The sequence below is a fragment of the Ranitomeya variabilis genome, chromosome 5, assembly GCF_051348905.1.
Source record: "Ranitomeya variabilis isolate aRanVar5 chromosome 5, aRanVar5.hap1, whole genome shotgun sequence".
Taxonomy (NCBI): domain Eukaryota; kingdom Metazoa; phylum Chordata; class Amphibia; order Anura; family Dendrobatidae; genus Ranitomeya; species Ranitomeya variabilis.
This window is the reverse complement of record NC_135236.1, coordinates 129,942,111-129,958,136: the sequence shown is the minus strand read 5'-3', so window position 1 is coordinate 129,958,136 and position 16,026 is coordinate 129,942,111. Positions and strand designations below refer to the sequence as shown.

Sequence of the window (16,026 nt, the reverse complement as noted above, 5' to 3'; positions counted from 1 at the left end):
ACCAATAACCACTGAACCGGGAGAAAGGCCCTGGATGAGGAAGGAGCTCAGAGACTACCCTCTGAAGCCTGTTTGACTTGCTGAAAACGAGGGAAAGGAAGGAAACTGCTTCCATTGTCGTCACCATTTTTCCTCAGAACCTTCCTTGCAAATCGAATGAAATGAGGGGATGAGTGATCAAGTGCACGAGCTCCCTGTTGAAGGGCCACGACCTTGTCTCGAGGGAGAACTACCATCTTTCTGGAAGTGTGCAGGATCATCCTCAAAAAAGATCTACTGGGCTGGAAATGAGGAAAACTTGTCTAAATTTAGCTGCCAGCCCAGGTGAGAGGGTATCGCAAGTGAAATGGACGACTCAGCGTAGTCCTGGAAGAGCGGCTAGAAAGTTGACCAAATAAAGCAGGATGACCACGCCTCTAGGGTGCAAGAGGAACATAACAGCCGCCATGACCCTTGCGAACACAATGGGTGTGGTAGCAAGGCCGAAAGGCAAGGTCGTAACTTGAAAATGCTGTTCACGAATGGAAAAGCGAAGGAACTTTTGAAGAGGGGAAAAATAGGAACGTGAGGGTAAGCATCCCAAATGTCGATGGATGCCAGAAACTCCACTTTTTCTCTTGAAGTAATAGCTGAGCGGAGGAACTCCATCCAAAAAAGGAGGACCTTGTCAAAGGTTGTTAGAAGCTTGAGGTCCAGGATCGGTCTTACTTTTCGTTCCCCTTTTTGGAACCAAGATCCCTTAGATCTAGACTGTCCTGGAGAACCCTTCCACTGCTGGTTGGGTCTGTAGGAAACAAGCGATCCTTTGTTAGACTCCCGCTCAGAAGATTTGATTGGTCAGCTGTACTGTCTTTGGGAAAAGGTTACTGGTTTGAATCAAAGTAGTTAAGGTCTCCGACCAGGAGACCATTGCTCTAGCAACCCATGTGGCAGCTAAGGAAGGGTAGAGCGCTGAACCCGAAGCCGCAAGAAGAAACAAACCAGGTTTGCTATCTGACAGTCCGTGGTATTTTTAATTGATCCAGCAGGCAGGGATACCACAGGAGATACCACCTGGTTAATCTGCCAAGTGGCAGAATGCGCAATGGCATCCGGCAGTTCGGGAAAAAGCAGTCTCTTGCCATCACCGCTGTCTTTTGACAGTGCAGAGTTAAAAATTCGGAACCCTCGGTCCACCTTCCTCTTAACAGGAACATCATCTGCTAAATAGTCGTGATGCAGAGGGGTGTGCTTGGACACCAAAAAAGGGTGCCTCTGTACATCCACAGAGTTCAGGTCCCCAGGTGGACAGGGCAGGTTGTCCCTCGTCAATGTACAGAGATTGGTTGATATAAATAGGTGATAAATAGGTGAATCTATCCTTTTCTGAAGCTCTGGCAAGTCCAGATCCAAGGCAATATCCGATCCATATTCCGAGCCTTGTTCTCAGCAAGTCATTGGGGAGAGAGATCAGAAAAAGAAAACTTCCATTTTCAAGATGCCTGTACGTTTCTAGACGCCTGTATATTTCTAGAATACTTGCGGCCCCTGCTAGCCGACGGCTCTCATGTAGGAGAGAGTCCTTCTATATCGGTCCTGCGAACATTCCGAGCCACAGAGGGTTCATTGAGGGATTCAACTTCTTGGTCAGAGAAACCATGGATTGCGGTTAGTGACGAAGTCCACTGAGTGAACTAGGTACTCTGGGATAAACTGGGATCAGCGGCAGAGGGCTCATGAGCTCATTTAGGTGTGACCGGCTACGGATTGATCATGTGTCTTTTAGACCAGGGCATACTGGTCATGTGCCTTTTAGACCAGGGCATACTGGTTAAGTACTTCCTTACCCGTGTACTGATGTTGCAGATTGGCGTTAGGCTTGGATGCAGAAGAGTATACATGGAGGCAACACTCTATGTGCTCGTCTGTTGATGGCGTGGGGCGATCGGTGCCCTTTAAAAGACCCGTCACCCTTAAAAATTAGACCAGGCATGGCATCCCACGTAGAGGCTTCTGTCCAGTGAATCGCTTAGACTACTTTCACACTTCCGTCTTTTACAAGACGTTGCAATGCATTGTTCTGTGTAAAAAACGCATCCTGCAAAGTTGCCCGACTTGTATTACCGACGCATCGCGACGTATGGACATGTTCCATACGTCGTGCACTGGATGCGTCGTTATTTGGCGGGCCATCGTATCAAAAAACCGTTCAAGGGAACATTTTTTCGTACGTCAGGTCCTGCATTTTAAACTGCGTAGGCGCGGCCGGAACTCCACCCCCTCCTCCCTGGGACTTCACAATGGGCAGCGGACGCATTGAAACACTACATCCGCTGCCCACGTTGTGCTAAAAAACTTAAACGTCCGTCGGTACGTCGCACCGACCGTGTACCGACGGAAGTCTGAAAGAAGCCTTATCCCGACTGAATGGCAAATGCTCAACGAGGGAGCTTAGTCTCCTTATGAGGGACACTGCGTAGTATAGAGCAGAACCAGAGTTGCCCCTTTAATGCAAAAAAACACAAAAAAAACCCAAACAAAACGTTGCCCTTGTGTAAGCCGGCCGGGTGGACCAAGATGGCCACCGGGAGTTGCAGAGGTGGTAAAAAAAATCTCGGAGAGCGAGAAGCACCAATTCTGGGGGCGGAGCCACAGACACAATGTGGGCGGAGCCTCGAGATTTCCATGAATAGGCCCAAGCCGGGGCCTGAATTTCTGCAGCCGTCGGGAGCGATACCATCGGTAGAAGTGAGTGGCGTTGTAGTGGCCGAGAAAAATTGAGCGCTCCCGTGCCAGGCGAGAAGCACCATTAAAGCGGGGGGAGCCGCCTTAGCGTGCCATAGTGCGGGCGCGACTTCAGGGATGCGGCCTACACATCGGCCAAAGCTGGGGTCTAAATTTTTGCAGCTGGCCGGAGCGTTACCTCAGGGAGGTGGGCCACAGGGAAGCTGAGGCTGCCTGTCAGCATGTGAATATCCCACTGCAGAGGCCCATCGCTGACTGGATCCACTCACCATCGGTGCGCGTCCCGGCATGGAGCCGCCGCGATGACTTTCAGCGCTGAGGAAAGCGTGTCCACTCTATTGTTCTGCTGCAGGTCAGGTATTGCAGCGTGGACAGTGCAGGCATAGAGGGATAAACCTCAATCCACCGTCCCTTTGTTAGAGAGGTGGAGAGGAACCGTCCGCCTCCTTGTGCCATCCGCTTTAACAGTGGTGGCTGCTCGGACGCCATAGAGAGGGGCCTCTGTACATCCACGGAGTTCAGCCCCCGGGTGGACAGGGTCAGTTGTCCGGTAATAGGCCGGGCTGGGGAAGAGGATACGTGGAGGCGACACTTCATGTGCTCGTCCGTTCAAGGTGCGGGGAGATCGGTGCCCTTGAAGGGGCCCGTCGCCCCTAAGAATCAGCCTAGGCTTGGCATCCCACGTCGCAGGAGAGGATACAGAGAGGCGACACTCTCCATGCTCGCCTGTTGATGGTTCGGGGAGATCGGAGCCTTGAAAGGATCAGTCGCCCCTTTGTTCATTGCAAGAGGTAAAATAAAAAAATGTAAAAGGTAAAAATAAAATAATGAAAAGTTTTGGGTCTGAATAGCAGACCTGTCCGTGTGCCTCCTACGGACACTAAGCAAGAACTGGTTAGCTGAGAGCCAGCAGGAAGGTGTATACTGCAGGGGAGGAGATCACTTTCTTTGTAACACTTAGTGTCAGCCTCCTAGTGGCAGCAGCAGCATACACCCATGGTCTGTGTCCCCCAATGAGGTGAAGGAGAAAGGGCTTTTTTTTTTTTTTTTTTTTTAGATAGATGCTTCTGATAAGAAAACTTCTGAAAGGACAAGAAGCAGGATTACAATGACAGGTAACACCTCTATAGACAGCTGATAAAACCGGATCCACCAATCACAATATATGATGCCACAACTCCCCTGCTACCCTTCCCAATGACATTTGCACACACTCAGATGTTTCAATACAAAAAAAAAAAAAAAAAAAAAAAAAAAAAAAAAGATCTGAGTCTGATCATGGTGGCTATGTACATGTGTTTCCTGAAACATGAAAGATTCTAAAAAGAAGCCCAAATAGCCAGTATGAAAACAGGAAATTTCTTTTTTACATATTTAATATAGACTGGGCTAAAACAAAAAAAGAGAAACACATTGCCAAGCATTGTTTAAAAATAAAATTAACACAAAACCTGATTTATTCAATAGGTCATTTTCTGATGACAGCCTCCTTCAATAAACACATTTCAATGAGGCAACTGCGTGATGCAGTCAAGTTTATTAGTACATATAGATGTTGAGGATTTAACCTTCCAATAAATGTCAATCTTAAAGGGAACCAGTCATATGATTCGTGCAGCCAAAATCACAGACAGCATGAATCAAGACACTATTATTGTAGCTGTGCAAGTTTTACTTTGAAAGCTACAGTCAGTCCAAGACAGGACCCCAGCGATTTCTTGCTGTCCCCCTAGAAATACTAGTCTTATCCTGTAAGAGTTCGCATAGGGAGAGACCTGTTGATTACAGGAGCAGGGGCGGCGAGATTCCGCTGGGGACCTGCCTAGGACTAGTCAGACATAGTTCCCCAGACAGCTGTTTTCAATATACAGTGCTGCAATATTGCATCCAGTGTCTGATCCAAGCTGCTTGTGAATCAGGCAGCATGAATAGGACGACAAGTTCCCTTTAATCTGCAATCAAAATATTAAACAAAGCACGGTTGATGACTTTTGCAAAGAGGTGTACAATATATTGTGCACATATTATATTTGGCAGATAACGGTTTCTGCTGGAATATTCATGGTCAGGATTATATTTTTGTTCAGTGCAATCAGAATGAATATATTACTCTGGTTTCTTGGAAACATGTTTACATGGCAACAAAAATCCATACGTCACATGCGTGCTTAAGAGAGGAGAAGATATTTAGTAGAGATATAAATATAAAAAAAAAAAAAGTACATTCAGATTAGAGCTAGACAGATATGACACATTAATGTCAAGGTGTATAAAAGGTAGCAAGCAACTCACTGAGCCCTAGAAGATCGGCTCCGGCTCTACCGGAACTGGCAGCTCTCAATATGCTGGTGATCCGGTATAGGTGCCGAAATCCCGTCTTGCACTCAGAGGCAAAAAGGAACTGGATTTCATCGTCTCGGGTTTGGGGAAAAAAGTACAGGATGTCATGAATCTATTAAAAATGGAGAGAGAGTTATATTAAGGAATGAAACGTGACAAAATACTAGATCGTTCTGGGTGACCATTCCCTGTTACCAGGCCTATGCAAGAGGTTTAGGGTACAACACAGCAAAGAAGAAAAGTAATAAAAAAAAGACTGATGCCAACAGGGCACACAGGAAGGGCTTGCCATTTAGACTACCAAATCGGTGGAGAAATAGGTTTCCTCTCTGGTCTGTGTAAGACCATGTTATCAAACACTAGAAGTCAAGATCTATCCTATATACTGCCTAAAAGAGGTATAATACATAAAAATGGCCACATTTAACAACTCTGAGCAGCTGGCAACCCACTTAACTATTGTGTCCCATTGCCACACACCACCCATAAAGAGTCTCCTACATTTTTGGACACCCTGTAACATACTCTTGTGGACTTTCACCATCCACTTGCCCCAATAGGTTGCCAAAATGCAAACATTAAAAAGGTGTGGTAATGCTCAAACCCCTGTGGCTGCAAGGCAGATCACTCCGGTGGTCTCAGCCATGTCAGGAAGGGATAACATCCCAAGTTCTGTGACTGGCTGTAGCAACCAGGTAATAAACTTGTTAAAAACATGAGGTCCTCCATTTCCCATTCTGATGGAGACCACTGGAGCAGGCCACCCTAGAAACATGGGGTTGGAACAGTATACATTCATTAAAAGGCAAATACAGTCAAACAGAATATGTACTGGTTTCGGCAATACTTAAAGGGAACCGGTCACCCCCAAAATCGAAGGTGAGCTACTCCCACCAGCATCAGGGGCTTATCTACAGCATTCTGGAATGCTGTAGATAAGCCCCCGATGTATCCTGAAAGAAAAAGAGGTTAGATTATACTCACCAGGGGCGGTCCCGGTCCGGTTCTGCGCACTGCAGTACTTTGCTCTGCCCTCAACAGGGTAGACAAAGTACGCCTGCGCCAGAAACGCAGCGTGACTACAAGAAGAGGACGTCATCGTAAGAAGACCAGACCGGACCAGACTGGGACCGCCCCTGGGTGAGTATAATCTAACCTCTATTTCTTTCAGGATACATCGGGTTAAAAGAGCTAAGCTCCAAAAGAAAAAAAAAAAAAAAAAAAAATAGTGCTCAGTGGTGCCAGTAATTAAAAGTAACAGTCTCGCCCAATTATTGTAGTGGAACCAAAATAATTTATACCGTAATTCCAAAATAGTCATTTCTATTGGAGAGTGGGGATTCATGTCCAGGTGCCTAGATTTGGACTCTGCGGCCATGAATACCTATTGGATATATCCTGCATAAAAGGACGTCACATTGATAACACAGTTTTATGAATGTATCTGATTGGCATACCTCCAATGTGGCGTTTATATACCATTTATGGCATTAAAGGGAACCTGTCACCCTCAAAATCGAAGGTGAGCTAAGCTCTTTTAACCGTACTTCATAAAAGTCTGATTTTAGGTCTCTTCTGCTGCATTTAACTAATTTTCTCAAAGAGTATATTGGTTGCCATCTTCACTAATGGACTTATTGCTTGGATAATTTTTTTTAAAGGTAACCTTACAGCAGACATGCTGGCAGTGGTTCAGACAGCATGCATCAGGTACTAGCTGTACGATTTCAGCCACATATATTTATTTACCTCAAGTAATGCTATGTTTCAGAGAAAAACAGTTTAAAATCCGCAGAGCGGCACACAGTCCGTTTATCTGCCTGCTGCTGGCAACCGCTGATCTCTAGGGATTAGTGATGAGCAAGTGTAGTCGTTACTCGGGTTTCCCCAAGTAAGCTCTGGTAGTCCCCGAGTATTTGGATGTGCTTGGAGATTTAGTTTGTCTCCATAGCTGCATGATTTGGGACTGCCAGACAGCCTGAGTACATGTGTGGAATGCCTGTTTGTTAGGGAATTCCCACATGTATTCAGCCTGTCTAGCAGTCGCAAATCATGCAGCTATGGAGACAAACTAAATCTCCGAGCACATCCAAATACTCGGAGAACACCCGAGAATGCTCGGGGAAACCCAAGTAACGAGTATACTCGCTCATCACTACTAGAGATGCCAAAATGTTGAACCCCACTGATCAGATATTAATGACTTTCTGAAAGATAGGTCTATCATTATAAGGTCCATCATTATAATGGAAAACCCCATAAGGACAGTTGGAGATGGCAGAGTTTTGCAGTCCACAAATGGCCCGCCATGCCCACTCTGACCGACCATGGGTCTCCTGACACAAACTTACAGCCCAATAGGCTTATGAAATTGTAAGATTGGGTCAGGAGACCATTCATCAAACCGGTCACTGAGGTCCATATACAGAACATGGAAAAAAATGCCGTCTCAACCACACCTTAAGGTGGTAGATGGAACACTCGAAACAGCATATGTTCTGCTGCATGATTTTCCTACTTGTTAAAGTGTACTTCCTACATCAGATCGCATTTACAAGACATACTGGGCACTCTACCAATTTAATATATTTTGAGTGTCACGGCCCACTTGAAATATCAGGAAACATTGAGCTGATGATGGAACGCTTCTAAAGAATGAGCAGTCATGACATTATGCACATTTCACACTTCTTAGCAGTTCTATACAACGACCTTAGAGACAGCAAGTTAAATTATCTACATTGGAGTCACAATTGTGTTACTGACATACATTTATCCAAATATCTGTTGTCTCCTCATAGATCACAAGGGGTGTTGCATATTCAGACCCAGAATCTGATAACCGGTGATGATCGGAAAGTTCTTTGTAGGGAGCCACAAACAATGAGGGTGGAATAAGAACAATTTGCAGACGCGTTTGTGGACGATCTAGTAGGATAGCCCATGCACTGCAAGGAAAGATATATACAAATGAGAAAACACAACGGATCACAAAGATCACCAATAACCATTTCCTGACCTGAACCTCTTACCTTACTAAATGAAAATTACAACAGCCTGCATATATTTGTACCCATGAGTGAGCTCATCATTAAAATAGTGTCTGCAGATATATCATAAATGCTTCATAAATGATGGTCTTAGCTCTGGGACCAAGAGCAGGCAAAGAGATTCCCTATAGAAGTCAACGGGAGTTACATAAAGTCAAGGAAAAAAACGTTCAACATGGGAATACCATCTGGGGGTTTTCATTAGAACAGACTTAATAGATAATGAAAACATATCATGATCCTCTACAAAATCAAAAATCCCTTCATTCAACAACATATAGAACCTGCAGGAGTACAAGAAGCAACAAAAATCTTTAAAAAGGTATCGAAATTTATTTTCTTACAGAATACATCAATACCATACAAATGTTGAACCTATGTAGGCCACCACAAAAATGTACAAAACAATTGCCCTGTATGTGCGATTCGGGTCATTGTCATGCTGGAAGACCCAGCCACAATCCATCTTCAATGCCCTTAATAAGGAAAGGAGGTTGTTGGCCAAAATCTCATGATACATGACCCCATCCATCCTCTCTTCAATACAGTACAGTCGCCCTGTCCCCTTTGTAGAAAAGCACCTCCAAAGTATGAGGTTTCCCACACCGTGCTTCACTGTTGGGATGGTGTTCTTGGGGTTGAATTCATTCATTCATTCTTCCTTCAAACACGGCGAGTGGAGTGGATGCAAAAAAGTTCTGTTTTGGTCTCATCTGACCACATGACCTTCTCCCATTCCTCTTCTGGATCATCCAGATCAGAGGTGTCAAACTGCATTCCTCGAGGGCCGCCAACAGGTCATGTTTTCAGGATTTCCTTAGCATTCCACAAGGTGCTGGAATCATTCTGTGCAGATGATTAAATTATCACCTGTGCAATACAAGGAAATCCTGAAAACATGACCTGTTGGCGGCCCTCGAGGAATGCAGTTTGACACCTCTGATCCAGATTGTCATTTGTGAACTTCAAATGGGCCTGGACACATGCTGGTGTAAGCAGGGGGGACCAGCAGGATTTTAGAAAGACACTACGCAGTCATGGATTAACAGTCATGTTTGAGACGGTGATCCCAGCTCTCTTCAGGTTATTGACCAGGACCTCCTGTGTAGGTCAGGGATCGGCCCAGAAGTTTCTCAGAATCATCCTTACCCCATGAAGCGAGATCTTCCATGGACCCCCAGACAAAGGAATATTGACAGTCTTCTTGGGTTTCTTCCATTTTCTAATACTTGTCCTTTAGCCCATCCCAGTCTTGTGGAGGGCTACAATTTTGTCCCCAATGTCCTTAGACAGCTCTTTGGTCTTGACCATGGCGGAGAGGGTGGAGTGTGATTGAGTGTGTGGACAGGTGTCTTATACAAGTAATGAGTTTATACAGGTGGAATTAATACAGGTAATGAGTGCAGAGTAGGAGGCTTCTTAAAGAAAAACTATCAGGTCTGTGAGAGCCAGAATTCGTGCTGGTTGGTAGGTGATCAAATACTGATTTCATGCAACAAAATGCAATTGAATCATGCAAGTCATACAATGAATTTCGGATTTTTAGATTCTGGCTCTCACAGTTGAAGTGTACCTATGATAGAATTTACAGACCTCTCCATTCCTTTTAGGTGGGAAAAGTTGCAATATCGGTAGTGTATCAAATACTTCTTATCCTCACTTTACATTCTTTCGCCATTTTTATGGCACTGATGTATTTAGAATGAAAATAAATAGATACTTTTGAGATTATGGATCCAATTGCTCCTAGTATTCTGTAGGTTCTGGTAACAGATAAGTAGGCATCTCTGGAGCATCACATTCCTCACTATTTTGGCACAGCAGTGATGCATCTGGCTGTCCACTCACTTCCAATAGGGCTGAGCTCCAATAGCAGGTCAGCGACACATACAGGCCTGATTAAACATTATAGGCTAGCATGGCACTAGGCAGAGACAATGGACACTCCTATAGTCGCTAACACTATAGGCTCCACATTACTTGGTCACTGCTGTTAGATGTCTAAATATTAGATCAGGCATTAGTCTCAAAACTCACTATTTTCCATCTGGAGTCCAGCCAGCTCTAGCAATATATTCACACCCAGCAAACAGCACCTCAAACGGCTGCCGCAGCTCTTTGTCTATGGCATCCAACACCTGGAAGACAATGAACAACATACCGGTTATAGCAGACACCAAGCACAGTCCTATAAGGGACAGAAAAGGTATGGGTAAGTAAGGTAGTCCCCCCCTCAACCTAAATTTAATGACCGGCTGCAAATCAGATTCTGGACTATAGCATTTGTTGCTTCACGACTTCTGCCAATATCAATGAAAGTTGTGAAGATGCCATCTAGGGCCACTGCAACTTTAGAGGACCATTGTCATTTAGGTTTGTATTAACTGGCATTCCACTGTCAGTCTAATTAATAATGGGAAAAAAACCATGGTTTTCATCAAATACTATGTATCATATTGTTTCACAATTTGAGCTTAAATCGTATCATGGAAGCACGTGAAAAGGTAACACAAAGTGAACTAAGAAAAAGAAAAGCACCACTTACTCTGCCCTCTGCATCCACAGTTATTTCTGACAGCTTAAATGTCACTTTTGGGTTTGCAGTCCCTGGGGAAGAGAAAAAAAAAAAAAAATTTAAATTGCCCAGAATTCAACAAAAGATTTACCTGCAAGACCAAACTACATTTATTTGTCAATTTGAAAAGCACCATAAGGATATGTACAGTCATCATGGTTAGCCTTTGGAGCAGAAACTCCGTTATTGAGGAGTTTTGACACTTGAAGAGTTAACGCTGTGTTTCTGTTCGAAAAACTCGGGTGTGCACATAGTCCAAGGGTGCTGCCTTAAAGTTACCAAAAATTGCAGATATGTGAATTCCCACGCTGCAGATATTAATGCAGAACTTTCTACCACTTTAGGACTTTCTGCAATAAAATATCCAGTAAACACACAACCAAACACTTACCAGCTTTGGGGTACCTAAAGGAATCGGTCCTTCGGGTTTCCAGCATTGGGGAAGTCACATGGATTATCTCAACTTCAGCTTCATCATTTTCTTCATAGAGGATGCGCAGTATCTGACCGCCTGATGGAGCTGCGGCATACAGACAAACTGTTAACCATTGCTTCTCCACGACAGGTGTGATTAGAAGACATACAGGACGCAATCCTTACTTGTCTCATTACGGGGACACCACCAGTAACCAGTGTAGCGATCAAACTCCTCCTGTAACACGAAGGAGGCTACGCCAGCAGAACGGGAATCTTCTTCCACTCCTACCAAGTCTGTCAGAAATATGAATCCGATAAAATGATTTCTTATTGTGCAGAAGACACCAATCCTAAACCATAATATCACCATTATCAACTGACTAAGCCCAGTCCTCAGTCTAGTACCAGTACTAATACTGCACTCCTTGCGAGGAAATTATCCCCTCTACTCCAGGCTTTCAGGCATAAAAGAAAAAAAGAAAAATTAAAAATGTGTTGGTGGCATTTATGCAGAGATTTTGCAAATTCTTGCGTTTAAGAGCCTCATTTTTTTTTTTCTTAAAAAGGCGAGTGTGGCTTATTAAGGGGACATGTCTACCACAACATATGGCATGGGACTAGTGTACATTCTAACCAAAGTCTATGCCAGCTCTGAGGTTGTGTACGTTTCATGTTCTGGCACACAGACAGCCCATAAGATCCAAAAAGGTTATTAAGGCGCATGCAAACCTTAATCCAGCAGCCTTTGGGAACATGACTTGGGTCTAAAATGCCAGTCGTAATAAATCCCCATTTTGCTTCCTAACTTTATAGGCCTTTACCTTTGTGCACAAATGTCAGCCTGCGCTCGTCTCCGGTCTCTATATTGGCCACCCACAAATCGTTGCTGTGCACAAACGCCATCCAGGTTGGGTCTGCAGGACAGATTGTGGGGTCCATGCGAATGTTCGGGCAGTTGCTTTCCAGTAACTGTGGCTGCAGTGACTGTTTCTACAGATTAAAACAAGAGGAAACCATATATATTTCAGTAACCACAATAAAAACTAGATTATTGCTTCAATATATTTTTTTGATCTACAAACCTAAAATAAAAAAAAAAAAAAAAAAAAAAAAAAAAAAAGAAGTTGGGGTTGGTGTCTACCATTTTTTCCCCACAAATATCCTGGAAACACTATAACCCACTAATATATGGTTTAGGAATGATCTCAGAGCCGTGACACCCCCTTATTCAGCCAAGTCTTATATGTCTGAAAGGTGCCCCAGTCCTTGGAGGTTATATTCTTCTCCACCAGTGGCCTACAATGAACAACACTGCGCCCGCACCAATATTCCATGCCATGTGCAGCGGTATTTAATGGAGGTCTCTGATGGATAGTTCGGTTTATATGCCCCTTTATCAGTGGCCATGATGAAGACCAGAGGCGTGCTTTGAATAAGGCTGTACTAAATCTGCTATTACCATTATATTAAGGATTGACAATGCAGTTTACAGCACTTTTGTGAAAAGTATGATACCGTAGCGTGATGGTGACATCCATGCTTAGTGAAAATGCTGCTTTATTCTGTAACGCTGCACTTTTGCCCACAGTAATACCTGGAGTAGAGTTACAATACACAGCAATTGGCAGGAGGGGCACAAAAAACAAAACTTTTCCAGTTTACAAAGCAAGTAACTCAAGAATTCGGAAAATATCTGAAATAACTGGCAACTAATGAAAGTAGGTATCAAATGATCTCATTAATCGACTCTCAAAAGAGGAGCGTCTCATAAATATATTATACATTGCTCCAAAAAATAAAGGGAACACCACAACGTAAATCCAAGTCACTCACACGTCTGAAATCAACCTGTCCAGTTATGAAGCAACACAGATTGTGAATCAATTTCTCCCGCTGTTGTGCGAATGGAACAGACAACAGGTAGTAATTATAGGTAATTAGCAAGATTGCAGGTGGTGAACACAGACCATTTCATTGTCCTTATCCTTTTTGGCTGTTTGATCACTTTCGCATTTTGTCACTGCTCTCCCCACTAGAGGTACAGTAGCACAGCATGAGGCGGTGTCTACAACCCACAGAAATTGCTTAAGTATTGCAGCTCATCCAGGATGGCATATCAATGTGAGCTGTGACAAGGGTAGCGCTGTCTGTCAGAACAATGTCTACAGCATGGAGCAGATACAGTTCCAGGATACGTGGAGTGGGCTGTAGGAGGGCAACAACCCAGCAACAGGATCGCTACCTCAGCCTTTGTGGAGGAGCAGTGCAAGAGCCATGAAAAATGACCTCCAGCAGGCCATTAACATCCATGTGTCTGCTCAAACAAACTCCATGAGGGTGGTATGAGGGCCCGACATCCACAAGTGGGTGTTGAGGTTACAGCTTAACGCCATGCGGAGCCATTGGCATTTGCCAGAGAACAACACGATTGGCAGATTCAACATTAGCGCCCTGTGCTCTTCACAGATGAGAGCAGGTTCACTCTGAGCACATGTGACAAATGTGACAGTCTGAAGACGCCGTGGAGAAGGTTCCACTGCCCGCAACATCCTCCAGCATGACCGGTTTGGCAGTGGGTCAGTAATGGTGTGGAGAGGCATTTCTTTGGAGGGCCACACATCCCTCCATGTGCTCGCCAGAGGTAGCCTGACTGCCATTAGGTACTGGGATGAGATCCTCAGACCCATTGGGAGACCATATGCTGGTGCACTGGGCCCTACGTTCCTTCTGATGCAGGACAATGCCAGACCTCATGTGAATGAAGCATGTCAAAAATTCCTGCAAGATGAAGGTATTGATGCTATGGACTGGCCTGCCTGTTCCCCAGACCTGAATCCAAAACAGCACATTTGGGACATCCACCAATGCCACTTTGCACCACTGACTGTCCAGAAGTTAAAAATTAATCATTTTTTGTGTTTTATTGATCTCACATTCCACCACTATGTAATGAATAAAGAATTGCAACTGGAGTATTTCAGTGATATCTAGCATGTGGTATTTTAGTATTCCCTTTATTTTTTTGAGCAGTGCATATTATACACATACAATGCCTCGAGAAAGTATTCATACCCCGTGAACGTTTCCACATTACACCTAGAAACTTTAATGCATTTTCTGTGATATACCAGCACAACGTAGCAAGTATTTGTGCATGTAAAGGAAATTATACATACATACACACACACACACACACACACACACACACACACACACACACACACACACACGTAGACTAATTAATCACATATTTGCAATATTAAGTACTTTGTACACTATCAATATACATGTATAAGATATTTTATGAAAGATTTTGTATATCTGTACTTAGCACTTCAATCTATGTAATACAGTGAGTAGGTCTTCACAAATCATGTTTGAAATTTTATGCTAATTCATTAATGACATGTGCACCCTATATATGCCTACAGCACTGCTTGATTCATTGCTTGAGAAAGGATTGTTTTATCCGAAACGTTACCACGCCACAGGGCATTAAAGTCGTCTTTTCACCGTTTCCCTTTTTGAGATAGAGATATAGATATATACACACACACACACACACACATACATACATACATACACACACACAAAAAATATATATATATATATGTGTATTTTGTATAGAGCCCACTAGTTTGATACCTCTAAATAAAAACCTGAGTGACCAATTGTCTTCAGAAGTCACAAAAGTAAATTGAGTCCACCTGTGTTTAATTTCTTCTCAGTATAACTACAGCAGTTCTGTGAAGGCCTGAGAGGTTTGTTTGAGAACATTAGGGCTCAAACAGCATCATGAAAACCAAAGAACATATCAGACAGGTCAGGGATAAAGTAGCGGAGAAGAGTAAAGCAGGGTTAGGTTATAAAAATATTGCTCTGAACATCTGACAGAGCACTATCCAAAAATAGGAGAATTACACAACGGCAGATCTACCAAGACGTGGCCGTCCACCTAAACTGACATCCCAAGAAAGGAGAGCACTAATTAGAGCAGCCGCCAAGAAGCTCATGGTCACTCTGGAGAAGCTGCAGAGATCCTCAGCTCAGGTGAGAGAATCTATCCACAGGACAACTATTAGGCTGCCGTCACACTAGCAGTATTTGGTCAGTATTTTACATCAGTATTTGAAAGCCAACACCAGGAGAGGAACAATCAGAGGAAAAGTATAATAGAAACACATGCACCACTTCTGCATTTATCACCCCACTCCTTGTTTTGGATTACAAATACTGACGTAAAATACTGACCAAAAACTGATAGTGTGCCGGCAGCCTTAGGGTACCGTCACACATTGAAATTTTCATCGCTGCGACGGCACGATTCGTGACGTCGCAGCGTCGTATGATCATCGCTCCAGCGTCGTAGACTGCGGTCACACGTTGCAATCACGGCGCTGGAGCGATGCCGAAGTCCCCGGGTAACTAGGGTAAACATCGGGTAACTAAGCGCAGGGCCGCGCTTAGTAACCCGATGTTTACCCTGGTTACCAGCGTAAACGTAAAAAAACAAACAGTACATACTCACCCGTCGGTGTCCTTCAGGTCCCTTGCCGTCTGCTTCCTGCTCTGAGTGCAGCCGTACAGTGAGAGCAGAGCGCAGCACCGCTGTGATCTGCTCTCACTTTCCGGCCGGCACTCAGAGCAGGAAGCAGACGGCAAGGGACCTGAAGGACACCGACGGGTGAGTATGTACGGTTTGTTTTTTTACGTTTACGCTTGTAACCAGGGTAAACATCGGGTTACTAAGCGCGGCCCTGCGCTTAGTTACCCGATGTTTACCCTGGTTACAAGCGAAGACATCGCTGGATCGCTGTCACACACAACGATCCAGCGATGTCAGCGGGTGATCAAGCGACGAAAGAAAGTTCCAAACGATCTGCTACGACGTACGATTCTCAGCAGGGTGTCTGATCGCAG

At 44.3% G+C, this 16,026-nt stretch overlaps 1 protein-coding gene across 5 annotated transcripts in view; it reads right to left on the bottom strand.

Annotated features, from left to right (window-relative positions):
* DPP8 (dipeptidyl peptidase 8) overlaps positions 1-16,026 on the bottom strand; it is a 45,267-nt gene that overhangs the window by 16,490 nt on the left and 12,751 nt on the right. For all 5 annotated transcript variants that reach the window (XM_077263302.1, XM_077263303.1, XM_077263304.1 and 2 more), the window contains 7 exons: positions 11,928-12,096; positions 11,290-11,400; positions 11,081-11,209; positions 10,660-10,721; positions 10,152-10,252; positions 7,835-8,012; positions 5,017-5,176 (listed from right to left, as the gene is read on the bottom strand). In XM_077263302.1, coding sequence (XP_077119417.1) covers positions 5,017-5,176; positions 7,835-8,012; positions 10,152-10,252; positions 10,660-10,721; positions 11,081-11,209; positions 11,290-11,400; positions 11,928-12,096 — 910 coding nt within the window. The remainder of the gene's footprint in view (positions 1-5,016; positions 5,177-7,834; positions 8,013-10,151; positions 10,253-10,659; positions 10,722-11,080; positions 11,210-11,289; positions 11,401-11,927; positions 12,097-16,026) is intronic.